We start from the raw sequence: 24,463 nt of genomic DNA on the forward strand, positions 1-24,463 counted from the left end.
ACTATTTAGTTCCCCCCCATATTTAGTACATCAAGATCCCGCATTTAGTTTGGTAAATGGTCGCATTTACTACACCTTGTGGTGAAAGACTTTTAAATTTTAAAACTTAAAAGAATTTTGAAATTTCTTTGCCACAGTTTTCCTCTCTAAAATCTCCTTCAACAGTTTTCCAAGTTAAAACTCATCACACCTAGGCACCATTGGTAACAACCTACATTTACCTCAATTCTGATTCACGCACACAAAGCTACGAGCAGTCATTAAGGTACCGCCATTACCAATATTACCTACTTACTTAACTCCACAATAGTTACCTCTATTGTTTTCGGTGCATCTCAGGTTGTGCACGATACACAACCTACTTTCCGTGGTAATTATTTCACAAGCAGGCGAAGTGATTGTTTTCAGCACTAGCTCTAAGATTGTGTTGTTGATGCTATGAACCAGAGCAGAATCTCTGGGAACCCGAATATGCAAATGTGTCCATCATATAAAACGAGGATACTGGGTGCTGTGGAAGTTTCGGGCCGCGGCCCCATTTTACTCGCGATAAAAAAGACTTCTCACTGACAACTTTTCACTCATCTCTTCTCGCAAAAGTCAGCAGTAATACTCATACATAGTTATAGGATGTTGAATGCACCAGTTCTCGATGGACTACTGCAGTCAACAACGTTTCCTGTGGTTGGTAACTGGATGAGTAGAAAATTGCTGCTGGCTGCTGGCTTTTCCCGGCCCCTCTCAGGGAGGTTAATGTGAGAAGGCGGGTAACTTGTCGCCGAATGGAGAATAGTCCCTGATGGGAGGGAAGGGCCCATTATTCTAGTTCCTGGTGGGGTAAAACCCTTATATTTCCCTGACGTTAAACCCCGTATATTTCAAGATAGGCCCCTCACCTCACACTTATTTTCACTCGGAAACGGCCAGCGACCTGCCAGGAGATTACTGAATAGTTCTGCGTCAGGAAGAGTGGTTCATCGTGAATTGTGGCACACTTGCATAACTTCTGGTCAGTCAGAGCTGGTGCTAAGGTGTGAACTGTGAAATCTTCTGTACGGTACAGCGCGTCATGTTTAATTATGAGTTATCACCAGTGGCGTAGAACATGGAAGATAGGGGGATGAACCACTTCCCTATGCCCGTTTTTACTTTCTATTACCCTTACGTATAGGGAACCTATACAAGGTAATGAGAAAGTATTGCAATCGGTCCAAATTTTCAAAATCGGGAAATGGGTGGAAATATCCGTTTTGGGGTCCCCTGATTCCAAAAAAGTGGTTTTTAGCCCATGGTCTGTACGTAACGTACGTACGTACGTACGTAACGTACGTACGTACGTAACGTACGTACGTACGTAACGTACGTACGTACGTAGTACGTATGTACGGTACTACAGGTTTAATGGGAAAAAGTAGAAAGTTGTGAACAAAATATCTCAAGAACGGTTTGTCGTAGAGAAATGGAATTTGGTATGCTATCCCGGCATGGTCCAAGGACGCGACTGTAACAATTTGGTAAAAATCGGATAGTCACCCATCCAGATATCAACCAAAGTAATTGTTACTTAACCCTCATTTCGGGGGAAATGTTGAAAAGGTTGGGAACAAAATATCTCAAGAACGGTTTGTCATAAAGCGATGAAATTTGGTATGCTATCCCGGCATGGTCCAAGGACGCGACTGTAACAATTTGGTAAAAATCGGATAGTCACCCATCCAGATATCAACCAAAGTAATTGTTACTTAACCCTCATTTCGGGGGAAATGTTGAAAAGGTTGGGAACAAAATATCTCAAGAACGGTTTGTCATAAAGCGATGAAATTTGGTATGCTATCCCGGCATGGTCCAAGGACGCGACTGTAACAATTTGGTAAAAATCGGATAGTCACCCATCCAGATATCAACCAAAGTAATTGTTACTTAACCCTCATTTCGGGGGAAATGTTGAAAAGGTTGGGAACAAAATATCTCAAGAACGGTTTGTCATAAAGCGATGAAATTTGGTATGCTATCCCGGCATGGTCCAAGGACGCGACTGTAACAATTTGGTAAAAATCGGATAGTCACCCATCCAGATATCAACCAAAGTAATTGTTACTTAACCCTCATTTCGGGGGAAATGTTGAAAAGGTTGGGAACAAAATATCTCAAGAACGGTTTGTCATAAAGCGATGAAATTTGGTATGCTATCCCGGCATGGTCCAAGGACGCGACTGTAACAATTTGGTAAAAATCGGATAGTCACCCATCCAGATATCAACCAAAGTAATTGTTACTTAACCCTCATTTCGGGGGAAATGTTGAAAAGGTTGGGAACAAAATATCTCAAGAACGGTTTGTCATAAAGCGATGAAATTTGGTATGCTATCCCGGCATGGTCCAAGGACGCGACTGTAACAATTTGGTAAAAATCGGATAGTCACCCATCCAGATATCAACCAAAGTAATTGTTACTTAACCCTCATTTCGGGGGAAATGTTGAAAAGGTTGGGAACAAAATATCTCAAGAACGGTTTGTCATAAAGCGATGAAATTTGGTATGCTATCCCGGCATGGTCCAAGGACGCGACTGTAACAATTTGGTAAAAATCGGATAGTCACCCATCCAGATATCAACCAAAGTAATTGTTACTTAACCCTCATTTCGGGGGAAATGTTGAAAAGGTTGGGAACAAAATATCTCAAGAACGGTTTGTCATAAAGCGATGAAATTTGGTATGCTATCCCGGCATGGTCCAAGGACGCGACTGTAACAATTTGGTAAAAATCGGATAGTCACCCATCCACATTCAATGTCCTGAAGGCATTCCATGGTTTAGAGATAGCCACGGCATATCTTACGTTCATTTAACCACAGACTGGTTTCCAATCTCTAATATGTATGTGTGTGTATGTATTGTGCTTGTGCTGTGGTACTATGGTGTCGCTTTGGCATCAGAATTTCTTCCGACCAAATCACTTTCTTTTTATTATTGTAATTTGTATCTATTTTTACTGTGTAGGAACTATTCATCATATTACGTTTACGTGGGATTTTATACTACTCATTTGGGTTCATAATATTACGTGGGATTTTATACTATGTATCTCAACCCTCACTACGTATCTACTTATTTGGGTTCATAGGTAATATTACTTACTTACGTGGGATTTTATACATTTGGTTCTGATACATATACCTAAGTATTTTACGACTGGATGCCCGTCCTATCTCAACCCTCACTGTGGGATTTTATACATTTGGTTCTGATACATATACCTAAGTATTTTACGACTGGATGCCCGTCCTATCTCAACCCTCACTACTTAGGTATAATTATGTTGTACTTATTTGGGTTCATAATATTACGTGAGATTTTAAGTACCACCTAAATAATCGCAGTAGTAGGTTTTTACTTACCTAATTTTACAAAAAAAAAAAGACACCCCTTAGGAAATTAAGTATGGTACCTACACCTACCTACTGTTTCATAGCTTAGGTAGGTGCTTATCTACCTGTTCATAGATCTATATACGTGTTACGTACGTATGTAAGCACAGTCGAACCTGTCTGATTGGGCCCTGTCTAAATGAGAAACCTGGATGAACGGGAAAAAAATTGCTGGTCCCATGGATTTTCAATTAGACAGGTTCGAATGTACCGACAAGATTTTCCTGTAGGTAGGTATCTACAATTCTACATAGATACATATCTACATACATAGATACCTACCTATCTTGGATTGTATTTGATAATGTAATAATGTAGGTACCCACCTAGTCCACCTACATAGATAATTAGGGAATAGGTAGTAGGTACCTAATATTAATAATAAAATTTTCCTATGGTAAAACTGCATGCAAAACAGGTAAACAGTTAGTTGTAGGTAAAAAGTAAGTCACCTTGAAGTAATTTACTCTGATTTTCCTAGGCACTAGGCAGTTTAAGTACATACTTGTTGCATCCCGTAATAAAGTAGTTGGGTATCTACATAGGTAAGTAAGTATTGCTTCATCCAAACCTTAAGTAAGTATTAGGAGGTACATATAAAACAAAGTTACTTATTTCAACTTACCAAATGATGAATAGCGTACCACTGAATGTCCAACAAAGAATAGTTGATGAAAGGGAGCACAAATCAGAGCAGTTGATTATCTAGCACAGGATAAGTTTACTTACTGAGTTTATTAAAGGATAGCACAAGATACTTTTGAGGATTTTAGAAATTGGTAAGTATTGCTTATAGGAACCTACCAAGAAACCTATGCCGATTGGGCCCTGTCTAAATGAGAAACCTGGATGAACGGGAAAAAAATTGCTGGTCCCTTGGATTTTCAATTGGACAGGTTCGAATGTACCGACAAGATTTTCCTGTAGGTAGGTATCTACATAGATACATATCTACTCGTACATACATAGATACCTACCTATCTTGGATTGTATTTGATAATGTAATAATGTACCCACCTACCACCTACATAGATAATTAGGGAATAGGTAGGTACATAATATTAATAATTAAATTTTCCTATGGTAAAACTGCATGCAAAACAGGTAAACAGTTAGTTGTAGGTAAAAAGTAAGTCACCTTGAAGTAATTTACTCTGATTTTCCTAGGCACTACTAGGCAGTTTACTTGTAGCATCCCGTAATAAAGTAGTTAGGTATCTACATAGGTAAGTAAGTATTGATTCATCCAAACCTCAAGTATTAGGAGGTACATATAAAACAAAGTTACTTATTTCAACTTACCAAATGATGAATAGTGTACCACTGAATGTCCAACAAAGAATAGTTGATGAAAGGGAGCACAAATCAGAGCAGTTGATTTTCTAGCAGTTTATTAAAGGATAGCACAAGATACTTTTGAGGATTTTAGAAATTGGTAAGTATTGCTTATAGGAACCTACCAAGAAACCTATGCCTACCTAAGTAACAACCTACCTATTTATGTATCTACTTGGTTGGGTAGGTAATTTATTAAGTATTATCCAACAACTCTAAGTTCAATTAGGTAGGTAGAGTAAAAAAAATCTTGTAAAGGTGGCGTTCCGATCCTAGCTGCCGGGCAGCGCGACCCGGCAGCGCTGCCGAGCAGCCTGGTCGCGCCATAAAGGTGACGTTAACCTATGCCTACCTAAGTAACAACCTACCTATTTATGTATCTACTTGGTTGGGTAGGTAATTTATTAAGTATTATCCAACAACTCTAAGTTCAATTAGCTAGGTAGAGTAAAAAAAATCTTGTAAGAGAAAAATTGGACACACAAAGGTTGTTGGGTATCTGTAATAAAATTAACTAATTACCTAAATACAATCTGACATACCTACATAATTAATAATTACATATATAGGTAGGTACTTATTATCTCTTAAGTCAGCTCCCATGGCGTGGTGGTCACTGCACTCGCCTTGCACGCGGGAGACCCGGGTTCGATTCCCGGCGGGGTCAAGAAATTTGTATCATGCAAATGATTGATCCCGTGACTGGCTGTTGCGGGGCCCACTCAGCCTCGTGAGGAAAATGAGTAGCTATGACATGTAAATGCACATAGCGACCGGTGCCAGCATGGTAGGTAAACATTGGTTGTTAGGATTATTGAGATATGTATTGGGAAAAATCCTACAATGCTGCAGTGAGCACCAAAGTTGTGACATAATAACACAAAGAAATTGCATAAAATTAACTTGTGACAAGCATGAGGCACATATCTACCTACTTTTTGAAAAATTTCGCCTGCAGCGCTGAAAATCTCAAGTTCGAATGGCCCAAATTGAAACGTTGTAGCCCAAATTTTAAAAAATTCGCCTGCGGCGCCCTAATTCGATTTGCACTGTTTGAAGTTCATTGAGACTCAATTAGTAACATTAATATTTCTGAAGTTTGAAGTTGCGTGAATATTTATCCAGTATGAACTTTTTCAAGTCGCGTATGAATATCAAATTCCATACCCGGTGAATTAATCATGGGCATGATACACCCTAGGAATGTATCACACATAGCTGACTCAAAACCCACCGTGTATGGACAAATGAAACTGTCAGAAGACATTTGATAGTGTTCGAAATCCGCTCGACCCCGTAACAATACTATGAGATAAAAAGAAAAGGATAATTTTGTTCAAGATTTCATTTTTGTTAACCAGGTATCTAAGCTAATGTTCTCAGCCCATGTTTTCATTAAAATCAGATGCATTGTTTGAGAGTCTGTTATCAACTTATCACGGAACAAACAAAATCGTAGTGTCACTTATGTTGTTTTAAAACAAAAATAGTGATATCCCCCAAAAGAACCCTCCGTGTTGACATTTAAACGCCAAGAAATCCAAATACATAATACTTAACCACATTTACTTCTTTCACACTTCACCGTATTTATTTCACACTTCACTGAACCACTAGTATACAGTGAAGAGCTTTTCTTCCATTCTGTTTTTTTATTTAGACACTTTCTTGGTTATAATTTATAATTCAATGCACACAAATACAAGATATTACAATCAAACGGCCAAATTATTCCCTGGGGCAATCTCTATCATTCAACCCTCTCCCTCCAACTTAATTTTCCAGACAGTGACAAATACTCCTGGTTGGAGAACTACGTGGGCAGTTCTGGTTTGCAACGTCAGCGGCAGCCATCTATCTTCATTGACGACAGCAATGTGCCAGTGGATCAACTAGAGTTGGATTGCTGGAAATCTCTACTCACTTTCTGTCCTCTGCTGAAAGATCCTGAGTCCTATGTACCTGATGTGGTCGACTTGAATGCCGATCAAGAAGCCAGGTATTACTTACTTTCCGTCTCCGTAATTGTTTCCAACTTTAGATTTGGAATCTCCAGTGATTTGCCTTATTTACAGGGTTTTTTTTTATATAAAATATCTGGTAGATCAATCTTCCCATTAGTTGTATAATTGGATTGGGCCATACAATTGGCTAAAAAGTTTAAAATCAACCAATCAGTCAGCTAAAATCTTACTTTCCGTCTCCGTAAATGTTTCCAACTTTAGATTTAAAAATCTCCAGTGATTTGCCGTATTTACAGGGGTTTTTTTACATAAAATATCTGGTAGAAAATACTTTGTAGATCAATCTTCCCATTAGTTGTATAATTGGATTGGGCCATACAATTGGCTAAAAAGTTTAAAATCAACCAATCAGTCAGCTAAAAAGTTTGAAATTTCCTTAATCCCATTGTCTGAAACCAAGTTCAATGTCAGATTGTGGTCCCAGATATGATTTTCCCCAAAAAAAATGAGTTTTAAGTTGTAACTTTTTTTTCCTTTTGTCAATTTTTGGCCAATATTCAGGTGTTATGGTGTTGCACCTCTAACACCTATTAGCGGGAATATGTGTATTTTTAAGATCTTCTCTTGTTCTGGTTTCCAGAGAGTACTGGCTCAACTGTTTCGAGGAGAGTGTGCGTCTGAAACCTCATCGTTTTTTCCTTTTGTCGATTTTTGGCCAATATTCAGGTGTTATGGTGTTGCACCTCTAACTCCTATTAGCGGGAATATGTGTATTTTTAAGATCTTCTCTTGTTCTGGTTTCCAGAGAGTACTGGCTCAACTGTTTCGAGGAGAGTGTGATAGTGAAAATAGTTTCTGTGCTTTTAATACCTTCAATTTCAAAAGAAATTCTCCAAGTCCAAGAATTCTTCTGCTGTAAGGTACCTACCTATAATACCTAAGTGCTTACCTACCTACCTACCTATTTTATTACCTTTTAATCATTATTACTAGAAGATTTCAACCTCTGTTTGCTAGAGAGAAAATAACATTTCCTGGAATCAAACCCTGTGGTCTCCAAGACTCCAAGTCCAAAAGTTATTCAATTTTCTTGAGAGAACTTTCATATTGCTTGATGTTAAAATTCCTTAGGTAAATAATGATAATTTAGAATATATCTATAAAAAATAATGAAAAAATGGCCTAAATAGAGGGCTTAGTAAAGTACCTACCTGTGGCACTCACAACAACACTCAACACAAATAATTATAATCTTACATAGAAAACACAGGTTCTCGTTTCTCCACAATTTCCATCTCTGAAGTTTAAATAACACTTCCAAATTCTTGGCCAGCACCTGAGAGCTATGTCTAACTGATGAGTTCCAATAAGAACGAAACGTGTCTTAGGCTGCTCTCAGGTGTTGGCCAAAAATATGTCCTCATCAGAAGGACACTAAGGGATGAATTGATAATAATAAGAGACACAATACTTCCCATTGGCTGCTGTGTCAACAAGAGAACACCAAAAAATAACTTGTTGGATTATAGTTTCACCTGCCTCAGTGTGCAGTGGTCACAATGTTTGTCTAATAATTAGGAGGATGTGGGTTAAATAATCAAGTTATATTCAGGTGTTAGGTGTTGGCTAAATACCTATTACCTAAGTAATATTTTTAAAACATGATCAATAATTAGGTCTAAGTACCTACCATCTTTAGTTTGATTGGCTACTTTCTTGAGAAATTCCATGGGCTGAGAACATTAGCTTAGATACCTGGTTAACAAAAATGAAATCTTGAACAAAATTATCCTTTTCTTTTTATCTCATAGTATTATCATTGTTATAATAGGTACCTACCTTCAATCTTCTCGAGGTTTTGCCTGCTCGTGTGTCCCAATCAGTTGAAAAAGGGACCTCTCTCCTACCCCACTTAGAGATGTTTTGGAGTAAGCTTGAGGATTCTCTTAAACTAACCTAACCTATTGAACTTACCACTCTCAGTTCTTCCAAAATGTCCTCCCTACAAGACATTATCTATTCAGAAAGCACTTCTACTTAAGGCTTGATTTTAAGAGATAATGTAATGTAAATGTAAATGTAATGTAAATGCAATTTCTTTGTGTTATTATGTCACAACTTTGGTGCTCACTGCAGCATTGTAGGATTTTTCCCACTAAGTATCTCAATAATCCTAACAACCAATGTTTACCTACCATGCTGGCACCGGTCGCTATGCGCATTTACATGTCATAGCTACTCATTTTCCTCACGAGGCTGAGTGGGCCCCGCAACAGCCAGTCACGGGATCAATCATTTGCATGATACAAATTTCTTGACCCCGCCGGGAATCGAACCCGGGTCTCCCGCGTGCAAGGCGAGTGCAGTGACCACCACGCCATGGGAGCTGACTTAAGAGATAATAAGTACCTACCTATATATGTAATTATTAATTATGTAGGTATGTCAGATTGTATTTAGGTAATTAGTTAATTTTATTACAGATACCCAACAACCTTTGTGTGTCCAATTTTTCTCTTAAGGTGGCGTTCCGATCCTAGCTGCCGGGCAGCGCTGCCGAGCTGTGCGGCCGCTGCCTACTGCTTCCTATGTATTCTTATGAAGTACTTTCCGAACCAAGCTGCACTCCACTGCCTTATTCACACCTTAACGTATGTATGTATTGGAATTACTTGTAAACTGTCAGCATTTAATTTATTTCAAACCACGTACCTACTAACTCATATAGGTAATTCTAATTCTGCTGTTAACAAAAGGAGCGACGATTTACTGTTTCCGTTCCTCTTAAATGGGTCATTCATTCATGGGGTTCCATTTTCTAGGAGAAGGTATAGCGCTTTATTTCTTCAATTTTAGTCGTATTTTCCTCTTCAGAGGCTCGTTTCCTCTCTTTTGGCATGATAGCACCTGTACTATAAACCATAGGAAGTACGAAAGGTGGTTCGCCATGGAAAGGAAAATATCCGGAAAAATACAAGTTTTGTGTCCCTATTCTGCTCAATTTTGGACCAGCCTTATGATTATTCCGCTGGTCCATTCCTTGATGTTTGAGGGCTCTAAATAAGTTATGTACTGTTATTATGCTAAAACTACATAGGTAAGTACATAGGTATTAGGTACCTATATCGTATCGAATTACCTAGTATCATAATCGCGGAACGCGGAACCCCAAATTTTGTCAGAACTAGTTTTGTTTTACAATTTAATATGCTAAAACTACAGTAAGTGTACCATTTATTCGCCCACCTAAAAAACCTACCATTTATTGGCCCACCTGCCAACATTTATTTTTCTAATTTTTGTTTTTATAAATTATTTAAATTTTAAATATTTTTCTAATCCACTATCCACTATCACAACATTGGATGTTCTTCATCAACAATCAACAAACAACAAGAACAAGAAACAAGTCATAAGTCAAACAATAACAAACCTCAAAAGAAGCAACAGGTACCTACGTATGAATTTGCAGTGTTGCCGATGTGACACGTCTACTAGATTTCTTCAGATTAAGCACTAGATTCTAGCCAGATTTTTTTTTTTGCAAAAAAAAAATAAATAAATAAATAAAAAAAAATAATAAAATGAATACGAAATAATGACCGGGGTAACAACCAGAGTTTAAACTTAGTTTGAGCATTTATCCGGTTTTTACCCGTGTAGAATCGGGATAAAATCCGAGTCGGATAATAATCTGATCCTATCCTCTTTCCTACCCGGATTCTATCTGGGTTCTACCCAGAACCCAGATAGAATCTTATTTTGGTTGCTTGGGATTGACTGAAAATTTTGAAGTCAACAAATCTAGTCAAGTTGCTTAATTGAAGAGTTAAACTTTAAACTCAGATTGTGGTCCTAGCCATAAATAAATCACGCCTATAATAATACAATCTTAATATTAATAAATTAATAATTAAATAAAAGGCAGATTTTGCTATTGTAAATATTAATATTAAATAAGTAGTTATATTTGATCTTTATTGGTCATTTTATACATTATATCAGGCAATTAAAAAAAAGTCTATCAGATGTCAAGGTTGTTAATATTTATCTACCTCGGTATTAGAGGTCAAGGTTGTTCATATTTATCTACCTAGGTATCAGAGGTCAAGCTTGTTCATATTTATCTACCTAGATATCAGAGGTCAAGGTTGTTCATATTTATCTACCTAGGTATCAGAGGTCAAGGTTGTTCATATCTACCTAGGTCAAGGTTGATCATATTATTAGAGGTCAAGGTTGTTCATATTTACACACCACACTAAACATTTGACCTCCAAGTCGTTGTGCAAGCCAGCGGTTCTTGATGACAGCTAGTTTCAAACTCTCACAGGTAAACTTGGCATTTAGATTGGTGTGTACAGTGCGACCCATGCCTTCCAACACTATCAGGTCTATGGAGGATAACTCTGTGGCTAAATCTCGACCTAGGCGACTGAAAGGGAGAAAACCAAAATGGAGAGAGAAAACAATTAAAATACTGCCAAAGTTTGTACCAAGATGAAAGCCATACAAAACCCCACAAGATTTAATTCCGATTTCTTTCCACAATCATCTTAGATCTTTTTGAGACCGACCGTTCTTATCCACTGAATATGAATCCTTGGATTTTTGACGGTAAAATCTAGGTACTTAGGGGGAAAAAACTTTTCTTTTCCTGAATGCCATATACGATTTTTTCGCGAAATGTACTCTATAATCGTTATTTTCAACAGACCACTGACGGCATTTGAGAAGAAGGAGAGGGTTTTAGAGGGTATATGAGAAGGCTGTAAAGGACGCGATAGTATACATACAAAACCCCAAAAATAAGAGAATTGAGATTTAATTCCGATTTCTTTCCACAGTCATCTTAGATCTTTTTGAGACCGACCGTTCTTATCCACTGAATATGAATCCTTGGATTTTTGACGGTAAAATCTACTTGGGGGAAAAAGCTTTTCTTTTCCTGAATGCCATATACGATTTTTTCGCGAAATGTACTCTATAATCTTTATTTTCAACAGACCACTGACGGCATTTGAGAAGAAGGAGAGGGTTTTAGAGGGTATATGAGAAGGCTGTAAAGGACGCGATAGTATTTACCTTAGATCCAGACAGGGTCCGGCCTGCGCTGTTTCCATGGCAACTAGACGGCCTGATGACAACGCATTGGCTATTATATGACATACAGTTGCTGCTTGTCTCAATAGAACTACTAGCTCGGAATATGTTACGTCATTCAGCGCTGGGGCTGAGTTGGCACATAGGATCACCTGATGAAGGAGAGAGAGAGAGAGAGAGAGAGAGAGAGAGAGAGAGAGAGAGAGAGAGAGAGAGAGAGAGAGAGAGAGAGAGAGAGAGAGCGAGGAAGGGAGAGAAAGAGAGAAAGAGAGAGAGAGAGAGAGAGAGAGAGATGATTACAAGAAATGGACAAGAGAAGAGTTGGTATTGGGTACCCTAATAGATTTAGTCAGAAGACCAGCAATTGCTTCAATCCAGTGTACCCCATAAAAGACAGAAGGAAATTATCAGTTGATAATGATTGAGGCTTTTATCCAAGACAAAAAAGACGAAATATTTTTTAATAAAGTGTCATAACCTGTTTGCCAAATTATATCACAATCGGACAAACCGTTCAGAAGGTATGGCGAAACAAAGAATATCTTTAAAAAAGCCCATGGGACCTTTGTAGACCGGATGAAGCCTCAAAAAATCCTTCATGTGCTGAATATTTCTGCCAAATTTCATCAAAATAGGAAAAACCGTTCGGAAGTTATGGTAAATCAAACTAAGGTAAAATCGCCAAAATCAAATTCAGAAGTTACTTCGTTCAAACAGGTACCATAGTATTTGTTTTAAGTACTTCGTACTTACTTTGGTTCCCCTCCGGAGTAGCTCACGGGCAAAGGGCAGAATACCCAGCACAATGTCAATACCACTGTTGTCGACAAAGATGGCCGCCTTGCTGTGCGGGGGTCCGTTATTTAGTCGGTCTAGCCAATCGTCCAAATCATCCACTAGCCAAGGTCTGTCTGAAAGCGGAAATATGCAATACTGGAAGGGTTGACATTTATGATTTATTTTACTGCTGAAGTAAAGGGACTTTTCAGGCCTCTTCCAGCAGGATAAACAACGTGTATTCCACTCTACTTCATTCTATTCTACATATTAAACATTTCACAGTGGTTGTAAGATCGCCTGGTAAGGAGGAGAAAGCTAGTTCGAATACCAAATCCCAGTATTAGGTAGAAACTGAGTCAACCAATGATCAAAAACGATAAGACTATTGAGATCTTATTGTCCCGAAACCGAAGAGAGAAGGAGGACAGGATAGGAGAAAGCCAGCTGTTCCGAGAACGGACTTTATCTGTTTAGTATAACCCTGGGAGAGAATCGCAGTGGCGCTTGCAAGGCAGGCGAGCTAAACTCCAAGCGAACTAAGCCGAACTAAGCTGGTAGAGATCTACTAGTGGTAGACCTTAGCAGTTATACAGTTTTAAGTGACATTGAAACTTTTTTTTTTGAGAAACTTACACTGTGTAGAATTGTAGATACTTACGACAGGCCAAGTTTCTCCTGAATAAGGTTGGCATACTTATATGCTCCGCCTCCCGTAGCTTTGATACTTTTCCCGTCCATACATTCAATACTATTGATCAGGTTAGCCGCTATGAAATCCAAACAATCCGCGATATATTTCGTCTCGAACTTGACGAACTTTCAGTCAAGGCATCTAATTCAGTCAGTCTGTTCTCAAAACTCCCCAGCGCCGATTCGTTCTCCTTCTGCTTTTGCTGAAATATGAGGTGTGCCACAAATTAATTGTAGGTAATCCTAAATCATCTAAATGAGCTAAGACCCAAAACGCAAGTTTTTGGTAGAGGGAAAATTCTTCTTCTTCTTCACCTTTTCCCACTCAAGTGGGTTCGGCAGGTAGAGGGAAAATTCATTATAGAATACTCGGTAACTTTGTGAAGTTCCCTCTATCAATAGAGGGAAAATGTCAAAGCATTACGTAAAATTTCATTTTTGTGCACCTACAATACCTAGGTACATATTTGAAGAACTAGATCCCATGATTTTTAATAGCTCTTTTAAAGTTTTAAATATAAATGTGTACTAGTTCCAAGCATATGTTTTTCATAATGATCTGTTGGCAAAAATACTCGTGCATTCGTACATACCTCTAGATATGGGTCGGGAAAATCGAACTCTTTGAGGTAATGTTCAATGGTATCTAGCAAGCTCCTCACAGTCAGGTTTCCGTAAGCACTGAAATCATAATCGAAACAAAAGAGTCTGAAAATACATAATCCATTATGATTAATTGAACGAGACGATTTTTCCTTTAGTTTATTCTGTATTCTTGTTTCGCCAAAACTTTCAAATGGTATATCCAATTTTAATCCTTCAAAGCCACCGTAGCAGAACTTTTCAAAGAAATACTTTGTTTCATTATAACTTTCGAACAGTTTGTCTAATGTTGATGAAATTTTACAAAAATATTCACCTAAAAGAAATATTTATATTAAATCTTGGTCTCCATCAGGCTTTTTAGGTTCCGTATATTTCCTCTTTAAAGTTCAATGGACTACTAAGTACCTTTCTCCTACCCACAAGACCCGTTGAATCAGGCTACCCCATTGGTTCCAGTGTTCAAGCCCCCGTTGGTTATACATCACTATGTACTAGTACTTTAGCAGGGATTTCAACTCACAAGGGATGCTGTTTCAGATGATGCAATCGGCTAACATACTTCTCGCGAAACTTGGTAGCTCTCTCTTCACCTGTTGTACTATGTGGTTGAGACGCAATGGCTCTCTCAGCAAACTTGTTCAGACATATTTCTCGCGAAACTTGGTAGCTCTCTCTTCACCTGTTGTACTATGTGGTTGAGACGCAATGGCTCTCTCAGCAAACTTGTTCACACTCTCCTCGAAACAGTTGAGCCAGTACTCTCTGGAAACCAGAACAAGAGAAGATCTTAAAAATACACATATTCCCGCTAATAGGTGTTAGAGGTGTAAACAAGGGAGCGCGAAGCGCGACCCTATGCACAATCCCGCGAAGCCTCGGGAGCGCGCAGCGCGACCGTAAACAAGGGAGCGCGACCTTATGCACAACCCCGCGAATCCCGGCGCCCGTAAACAAGGGAGCGCGAAGCGCGACCCTATGGTCCCTATGCACAATCCCGCGAAGCCTCGGGAGCGCGCAGCGCGACCGTAAACAAGGGAGCGCGACCTTATGCACAACCCCGCGAATCCCCGGGAGCGCGCAGCACGACCGTAAACAAGGGAGCGCGAAGTGCAACCCTATGCACAACCCCGCAAAGCCCCGGGAGCGCGCAGCGCGACCGTATACGCAACGTAGTGAACACACGAAGCCCCCGGGGTGGAGGAGGGCTTAAGCCCCCCTCCCAAGCACAAAATGCGAGTTATGTTGTTATGTAATATATTACCTAAGTACCTACTCATATTTTATTTCTTCACTCTGCATATATAACACCAAGTAATAATTCACCAAGTAATAAATCTCATGGAACATGAAGTGTAGTCCTACAAGTGACATGAGATTGTAGCCTCAGCCTGGTAAGAGTGATAAGACACCTCTGCATATATAACACCAAGTAATAAATCTCATGGAACATGAAGTGTAGTCCTACAAGTGACATGAGATTGTAGCCTCAGCCTGGTAAGAGTGATAAGACATGAGTAAATAGTGATAATGTCAGTAGGTAAATAAACTGTCACTAAAATGTATTGTGCTTCCAATAAAGTACATGTACTTTCAGAGACATAGGTATGTACTTTTTGGGGCCCTTGCAAGGTTTTGTCTGGGGGTTGGCCTTCGTGGATGAAAGTGGATTGAGGGGGGCAGATATTTTCGGTATATTACTAGATTTGGGGCCCCAGATCTCCCTGAGGGGCCCCAAATACCCAGCCCCCCCCTGTGCCACAGAGGGGGGCTATAAATACACCCATGTGTACTTTACTTTAGATGCCTATGTTGTATGCTAAGAATATCTCTTATTTAGAGTTGCTTATATTTGTCAGTACCTACCAACCTACCTAACTGCTCCCTATGTATTTCAAGTGTGGTAAGATCTATGTACATACCTAATATATCAAATAATAAACAGCCTAGATATTCAAACAAGAAACTTGTTAGACCAGTTGATATCTATTTAACTGTATAGTATGCTAAGAATATCTCTTATGTAGAGTTGCTTATATTTGTCAGTACCTACCAACCTACCTAACTGCTCCCTATGTGTTTCAAGTGTGGTAAGATCTATGTACATTTTGTACATACCTAATATATCAAATAATAAACAGCCTAGATATTCAAACAAGAAACTTGTTAGACCAGTTGATATCTATTTAACTGTATAGGTACTAGAGTTAGATATTGAGATAAGATTGGGGAACTGAACTAGGTACCTATTTATAGCACATTAGCAGTAGGTACTTATTTACTTGTACCTACCTAGCTACGACCATTTTTAGCCCATCCTTCCTTTATTATTACGATAGTAATAAAAAGGTATAAGGGACGGACTATTGTATTTGCTTCGGTGTTGTCTGTCTGTCGGTCAGTTGGTCTGTCTGTCCCCATAGAAGGACTTATCCAAACCTGGTTGACCTATATATCAAATTAAAGGTCTTTTTACCAGGAACACGAAAACTTGCTTCAGCATCACAAATAAGGCAGTTTGATACAAATGTTTGCATTGTGCCTTGTCTTTCACAAGAAGAACACTTGTCATCAGTCTTATGACACTTTGAACACAGGTGAACATAACAATTAGAACACACTGTTTGGCTTGGATGATCACATTGTTCATTTTGACATTTCTTGCTTTTAGGACAAACTGGACTCTTCTTTACTACTTCACCGCCGTTTTTATTTAGCAGCAATGAAACAACATCTACGTTAGACTCGTGTGTTCTGTATATTAATACTGTTATATGAATGTCACACTTGTCTGTCGGATATATTTGAGACCTAACCTAACCTGGCACGCACCACACTCAGCGCCTCGCAGGAAGGCCCCTATGGCCCCCAGGTAACCCTCATGTCGTAGAAACAGGGACTGGACAGCCCCCTTGCTCCAATATTTGATGCTGAATGATATAGTGTGCATGCTGAGGGGGTGATAACTACTTCACCGCCGTTTTTATTTAGTAGCAATGTTATATGTTGTCACACTTTTCTGTCGTATATATTTGAGACCTAACCTACTAGATGAATGTCACACTTGTCTGTCAGATATATTTGAGACCTAACCTAACCTGGCACGCACCACACTCAGCGCCTCGCAGGAAGGCCCCTATGGCTCCCAGGTAGCCCTCATGTCGTAGAAACAGGGACTGGACAGCCCCCTTGCTCCAATATTTGATGCTGAATGATATAGTGTGCATGCTGAGGGGGTGATTGCGTAGGAAGTAGCCACCGAAATACACCTGCAATGAAGGGGGGAAACGGAACACTGAATGAGACATTGAAAGAAAAAAGTGGATTCCAATTAAAATTGGGAGCGGAGTTTTATAGTTAACGAGAAATTTGTTTTTAGTAACCTTCCTTTATTTATCAGGACCTGAGATACACAATAGGGCTGCCTGGAAGAGACTGACAAGAAACGCCGAAACTATTTAAATAAGAAAATTTTGTTGAGGGAAGAATTTTTTCGTTTGAAAAACTTACCTTTTTGAGCTTGTGCATCATGGCATAGAGTGACGCTATTTGTCCGATGTCGTTGCTGATGGCAAACAGCAAACTTCGCGCCAAATCAGCCTCCGAACATTGGCCCTCTGTAAACAAAACGAGCCAGCATAAAATAAGTTAGTTTTTGATTTCATACCTACCAACATACAGATCTCTCTTTATTGGGACAGGGACATAAGGGACTCACAAAGTGTAGAGATATTCAAGACATCCCTTGTAAAATACCTTCAGAGGAAATACCTTCAGAGGAAAAAAAAAAGTCTATGCATCTTATGAAATCCATCTTTAGGGGACACTATCTAATGACCTAAAAGTGTGCAATGGGTACACCAAAAGTCACTCACAGTGTCCTGCTTTCACACTCACCCACAATGTTCAATACTCACCCATCGTGTCCTGCTTGCACACTCTCCCAAAAGAGGACGCTATCAGATCCCCAGGGAGGCCCAGACATTTATAATCCCCACCGTATATATCCCGGACCAACATGTCTGCATGTCTATGGTCCCCCTTCTCTGCTAACTCCAGCAGCTCATCAAACCCCTTGGCTTTGGTCAGGAGGGAGCCGAGCCCCCAGAATGTGCCCCCTCCTGTGGCAGTCCCTGGAAATGAAGATGAAAATAAGTTAGACTCTTAGATGTATTTAACGAAGTTGATACAGAAGTCAGATATACCAAAAGTTCAAATAAGTAGGCACTTTCGAGAACTGCGAAGAGCAGTATTTACTGATTTTCTACATCACATATGCACTTTTTCTATTTTAAATCCTAATTTTCACGAGATATTTCAAGTGAAATAAATACGGTGAAGTGTGAAAAAAGTAAATGTGGTTAAGTAATATGTATTTGGATTTCTTGGCGTTCAAATGTCAACATAGAGGGTTCTTTTGGGGGATATCACTATTTTTCAAAAAAAGGTCACTATTTCTGTTTTAAAACAACATAAGTGACACTACAATTTTGTTTGTTCCGTGATAAGTTGATAACAGACTCTCAAACAATGCATCTAATTTTAATGAAAGTCGACAAAAATGTCTTCAGTTTTCATGTCATAATATATGAACTTAGGTTGTCTTTATTGGTGATAATTTCTACAGTTGAATGAACTACCAGGTTAGCCGCTATGAAATCCAAACAATCCGCAATATATTTCGTCTCGAACTTGACGAAATGAAGACGAGCATTCTCTTTGTTCTCGTACGAGAAAGTATCCTGAGAAAAAAGAAGGAAATAATAATAATAAAAATAAAAACAAGTCTATTTTAGCTGCTGTTTCAATGCTACGACAAAAACGGCAATGGAACACCGATCATCATTTAAAATAAAAACAAGTCTATTTTAGCTGCTGTTTCAATGCTACGACAAAAACGGCAATGGAACACCGATCATCATTTAGATTCTAGAAGAGTACCAAGAAAAAATTCCGCCTCGGCCCGGATTCGAATCTCGTGGTTCCCCGTTCAAAGTCCACTTACCTGTGTCTGTTTAGACGGATCTTTCTCTTTATCTGTTGAGTCTCCATCATAGGACACTCTCCTATGTGATACAGTAGAATAGTATGCTATCTTTGTCAGTGATCCTCCTGAAATGGAACATGGGAAAATTTAGATTGACATGATTATGCCACCTACCTGAGTAAATTTTTGTGAAGACTAACTTGAACTTGATCCAATGACTCATAAAATTGGTCTTTTCATTAGGTATTTATTTTGTGCTTCCACCCAAAAGAGGCAAAAAAGAGAGAGAGAGAGAGAGAGAGAGAGAGAGAGAGAGAGAGAGAGAGAGAGAGAGAGAGAGAGAGAGAGAGAGAAGAGAGAGAAAGAGAGAGAGAGAGCCCTCAAATTCTCAATTATGATTCATATCTAATGAAATTCAGGGCCAACAAGGAAATTTAAAACTCTGGCCCTGATAGTCTCAGGGGGGAGAAAGTTTTAGGCCCTTGGCCCTTACCAATGTCTATGGCAAATCGTTTGGCATTCTTCAGATTTCTAAACACCTCAATCGTTTCTGGCAATTCAATGCTGTTGGGGTTTTTCTCTTCTTTCATTCGATCAATTCCATTTGAACTGCTTTTCTCCTCCACATCTTCCATAGTGTTTTTGATGATAAGTTCCTGAAATAAGGAGAATGAAAGAAAAATGGTTAACAGATCATATATGTGAATGTGGTGCTTCCTCTCACAAACGACTGTTATACTTCTCAAAGATGATCATAACACCTGAAGAAGTTAAAGAAATCAGTCCTAAAAGAACACTAGCCTTCATAAGAAGTCTAAGTATACCTACATAAGTAAATTTTAGGTAACTAAAGGGATAGTCCCAAAATATCTAAACAAGTTGCAGTGACATAGGGCTTTAATATAGCTGATGCCATCAGCTATATTAAAGGGCCATCAGCCTGATGGCCCTATTTACAAAAAAAAAAAACAATAGGATTGGACAGCATATTGTGGAACAGACATCAAGCAAAGCTTTTCATAACAAAGTATAAGTAATTCTTCAATCAATATCATCTTAACAATCAACGAAATTTAATATGGCATCTATCAACATTGCTACCTAATATGAACCTCTGCATACAGAAGTCAGAAATACCAAAAGTTCAAATAAGTAGGCACTTTAGAGAACTGCGAAGAGCAGTATTTACTGATTTTCTACATCACATATGCACTTTTTCTATTTTAAATCCTAATTTTCACGAGATATTTCAAAGATATCTTAGATTGGTTTTCTTTCTTAGGGTGTGTCCAAACATAGTCGACTGAAACCGTACACTGCATGCACAACATAGATTTACCTCTTCACCTCGTCGATCTACGCGGTCGACTATGTGTGAACACAGCTTTAGAATTTCAATCAAATGAATAAATATACAATTCACTCACCTCCTATCCTCTCCACTTTGCTATCACTCTCGACTTTCATAATGCTAACTCCGGATCCTATATTGACCAACAGATAGGGGAATATATTGGGCTCAGCCAGTTGAAAGTCATACTCGGGATTGCCATGGCGATTATACACGAATGCCTCATCCGATATGTTCCGAAGTAAAAAGTTGCATCCCTGGATGAGACACTCCATTTCATCCTCCTTATCCACACTGGAAATGAAAATCACTATTAATTCTTTGTGGTGAAGCTCAAGATTTCAGCCAGTTGAAAGTCATACTCGGGATTCCCGTGTCGATTATACACGAATGCCTCATCCGATATGTTCCGAAGTAAAAAGTTACATCCCTGGATGAGACACTCCATTTCATCCTCCTTATCCACACTGGAAATGAAAATCACTATTAATTCTTTGTGGTGAAGCTCAAGATCGGGAGAAAAAGAACTCAACTAAGCTTGTGTAACCTAACAGCAAGAAAGCAAAGCTTTTTCACAATTTTTTTTTTGTGGAAATCACAGCATTAAGTACTAAGTGCCTCCTTTGCAATCAATTTCCATATTTCAATACCTACTCTTTTTTCACACTGGAAATATTTTTTTTTTTTTATTATTATTTTATTTGATTACACGCTAAGCATCACGGCCATGTGTGACACTGGAAATATGATGGTGGAAATTAAGTATGTATTAGGTAGAAACTGAGTCAACCAAAGATCAAAAACGATAAGACTATTAAGGTCTTATCGTCCCGAAACCGAAGAGAGAAGGAGGACAGGATAGGAGAAAGCCAGCTGTTCCGAGCACGAACTTTATCTGTTTAGTATAAAATTCGCCCTGGGAGAGAATCGAACCCGCGAAGTAGCGCTTGCAAGGCAGGCGAGCTAAACTCCAAGCGAACTAAGCTGGTAGAGATCTACTAGTGGTAGACCTTAGCAGTTATACAGTTCTAAGTGACATTGAAACTTTTTTTTTTTTTTTTTTTGAGAAACTACCAAAGCAGGAAAGTATTAGATAACACTTCAGTTAATCATTTATGACCGGTTTTAGCATCACCTATGTTAAGCTACACCAAGAAAGGCCAATAAATGGATGGGTGACTTAAACATTATATTGGGAATAGAGGGAGAATGGGCTCTAGTCTTGATTTTAAATCATTACATGAAAGTAAAATCAAAAAATCAAATAAAGAATGATAATAAACTGAATATTAAACAAATTAGGTAAAGGTTAGCCGCTATGAAATCCAAACAATCCGCGATATATTTCGTCTCGAACTTGACGAAATGAAGACGAGCATTCTCTTTGTTCTCGTACGAGAAAGTATCCTGAGAAAAAAGAAGGAAATCTATATAAATAAAATTGTAGATTTGTCTGTACATTGCTTGGAATCGTGAAATTTTTAGTTATTCTTACTCCTTATGCATCCAAAATAAACTATGGGCTAAAAAATTCCTGGAGGGACGGCCCAGCTTGTTACTAGTATGTACTTGTAAGCATACCTTCGTTACATAATTGAATTAACAAAGTGAGATCCAAATTTTAATTCAATATAATTGAACAAACTATGGGCTAAAAAATTCCCGGAGGGACAGCCCAGCTTGTTACTAGTATGTACTTGTAAGCATACCTTCGTTACATAATTGAATTAACAAAGTGAGATCCAAATTTTAATTCAATATTATATCAAATAAATAGGTATTTTGGTGGTACAAATTATTACTGTTTGTTATAGGTAAAGACCCTTTTAAGGCTTAGCACAGTGGTTATATCAACCTTTTTAGTCTTATGGCACCCTTTTTCAAGAACAAACTTTTAGCCAGCCTAGTTGACTTTAGAATCATGGATTCAATTCCCACCAGGGGCAAACTTGATCAACAGCTAAGGTTCGATCTCAGAACAGCTGGCTTTTTCCTATCCTGTCCCCCTTTCAATTTTGGCATGATAAGGCCTCTGCCTCTATTGTTAAGTACCTATAATACAGTTTCCTCTCACAAACCTCTTTAAATAGGTAGTAAGTACAGAGACAACTTAAAAAGTACACTGAGTTGTATGTAGGAATATGTGATTATGTGTACAGTACAGTATTGCCTTGAACTAACTTTTCCATAAAAACAATGCATAATTTATACTACCTACCAGAAATAGACAGGAAATGTATTTGAAATCTTACTTACCTTTTTTAATAGATTAGGAGATTAGAGGTAAGAAAGCAGGTAGGTAGTAGGGTAAGAAAGGAAAACAGAACATTACTTACCTCTTTGATGTAAATCTGTTGAGAAAGCCAGGTAGGTATTTTAATGTATTGAGTAAACAGCAGTGGCGTAGCGTGGTCTAAATTCAAGTGTAAGGCGTGTAGGGTACTAATTTCCATCATCCATGCTCTTCATGTGAGTAAACAATAATAATTATTATTACTTTTTATTACCTATCATCAAAATATAGCTTGAACTCTTGAATTAATTTAACTTCATTTTCCTTATCTTATCAGAAGAATATGATAAGTGGGGACTTGGGGAGAGGTGGGGAGGAGAGACAGAGACAGAGCTGAGCTGAGAGAGAAAAAAAAAAGCAAAAAAGCACAAATCGCCATTTATACGGTGTTGTCAGATGTATTATGTATTTCCTCAGAAAAATCTAGCTGCAACAGTGTTCCAATATGGGGCGCCATTTTGAATGAAAATTCCGTACATGCCTGAAAATTTTGTTTTCTATTGTTTTAAATAAAAAAAAACTTTCAATCTGCCTTCCATTAAGGTTAGATTAAATGCGAAAAGAAGCTTTCACAAATGAGCAGTTGTGAAAGCTGACCAGTGTTAGGGTAGGGTTAGGTTAAACGCACAAATGAGCAGTGACTAGTGTTAGGTTAGGTTAAACGCACAAATGAGCAGTAACCAGTGTTAGGTTAAACGCACAAATGAGCATTGACCAGTGTTATTGAAGGGTTAGGTTGAACGCAAATAGGAGCTTTCACAAATAAGCAGTGAAACCAGTGTTAGGTTAGGGTTAGGTTAAACGCACAAATGAGCATTGACCAGTGTTATTGAAGGGTTAGGTTGAACGCAAATAGGAGCTTTCACAAATAAGCAGTGACCAGTGTAAGTTAGAGTTAGGTTAAACGTACAAATGAGCAGTGACCAGTGTTATTGTAGGGTTAGGTTAAACGCAAAAAGGAGCTTTTACAAATGAGCATTTTTCAAAAGGTGTTTTTCATTCCGACGTGGGTACGATGCGAACCCTACGTGAAGTGACGCGTGTTTTTCAGTCCACCTCCCCTCCTTAAGTATCGACGCTACGTCTTAAAACTCTGGGTGTGTTTTTCATTCCGACGTGGGTACGATGCGAACCCTACGTGAAGTGACGCGTGTTTTTCAGTAGTCCACCTCCCCTCCTTAAGTATCGACGCTACGTCTTAAATCTCTGATGCGACTCTCGAGGTCTCGAGTAGCTTCAGTTCCGCCATTTTGTAATTGTATTGAGGGAAGTTTCCATCTTTCACTGTTTCATGTTTCGTAATTTCTTCGCTAGATGTCATGTTTTTGGGTTTCCACAATTTTACCCCCCACTCCTGACGCAGAGTTAACGTCGAGTGACGCCGCGTCGATGCGGCGTAGGAATGAAAAACAGGCCTAAAATGTGAATGGAGCAGTTGCGGTAAAAAAATATGGCGGAACCTGAAGCTACTCGAGACTCGCATCAGAGATTTAAGACGCAGCGTTGACGCTAAAGTAGGGGAAGTGGAATGAAAATCTCGGAGCAGCACACTAAAGAGGAAGGAGCCCCTCAATATCCCTCAGACTGTGGGATTTTTTTCAGTTTGGTTTTCTAAATACCTCAGGCCGTGGGATTTTTTTTCAATTTGGTTTTCTAAACATCCGCTACACGTAGAAGCGCTAAAGTCGCAATGATTGAAATTTATATCTGGTTTGTTAAAGCGCCTTTAAATCAACTTAAATATTGGCTGAATGGTAAATCATCTAGGGTCGCAGGAAGCAGGTCCACAGTTCGATACATCTGAAATGATTATTTTTTTTTCGTAGTTCATCTTTCATAATTATAATTTTTGTAAAGATAAACATTATCAATTTATTTTTATTTAATGTATATAGTGAACACGCGAAGCCCCCGGGGTGGAGGGGGG

The 24,463-nt window shown here is 38.7% G+C and overlaps 1 protein-coding gene and 1 long non-coding RNA gene across 2 annotated transcripts; one reads left to right on the top strand and one right to left on the bottom strand.

Annotated features, from left to right (window-relative positions):
• Window positions 1–6,207: 6,207 nt before the first annotated feature.
• LOC113467731 lies at window positions 6,208–7,401 on the top strand. Its single transcript, XR_003391697.1, has 2 exons — window positions 6,208–6,764; window positions 7,370–7,401. It is a non-coding gene; the product is annotated as an uncharacterized LOC113467731 (long non-coding RNA).
• Window positions 7,402–10,658: 3,257 nt separating this feature from the next.
• Window positions 10,659–23,785, bottom strand: LOC103509876 (pantothenate kinase 4). Its single transcript, XM_026824085.1, has 16 exons — window positions 23,753–23,785; window positions 21,539–21,650; window positions 20,962–20,980; window positions 20,606–20,710; window positions 20,320–20,537; window positions 17,823–18,038; window positions 17,416–17,522; window positions 16,978–17,174; window positions 16,722–16,835; window positions 14,588–14,670; window positions 14,429–14,498; window positions 13,896–13,983; window positions 13,395–13,505; window positions 12,586–12,867; window positions 11,815–11,984; window positions 10,659–11,164 (listed from the first exon to the last, which is right to left on the bottom strand). The coding sequence occupies exons 1-16, from the start codon at window positions 23,783–23,785 to the stop codon at window positions 10,963–10,965; spliced, it is 2,127 nt and encodes a 708-aa protein (XP_026679886.1). The 3' UTR covers window positions 10,659–10,962.
• Between the last annotated feature and the right edge of the window lie 678 nt (window positions 23,786–24,463).

This window comes from Diaphorina citri, unplaced genomic scaffold, assembly GCF_000475195.1.
Source record: "Diaphorina citri unplaced genomic scaffold, Diaci psyllid genome assembly version 1.1 scaffold539, whole genome shotgun sequence".
Classification (NCBI taxonomy): domain Eukaryota; kingdom Metazoa; phylum Arthropoda; class Insecta; order Hemiptera; family Psyllidae; genus Diaphorina; species Diaphorina citri.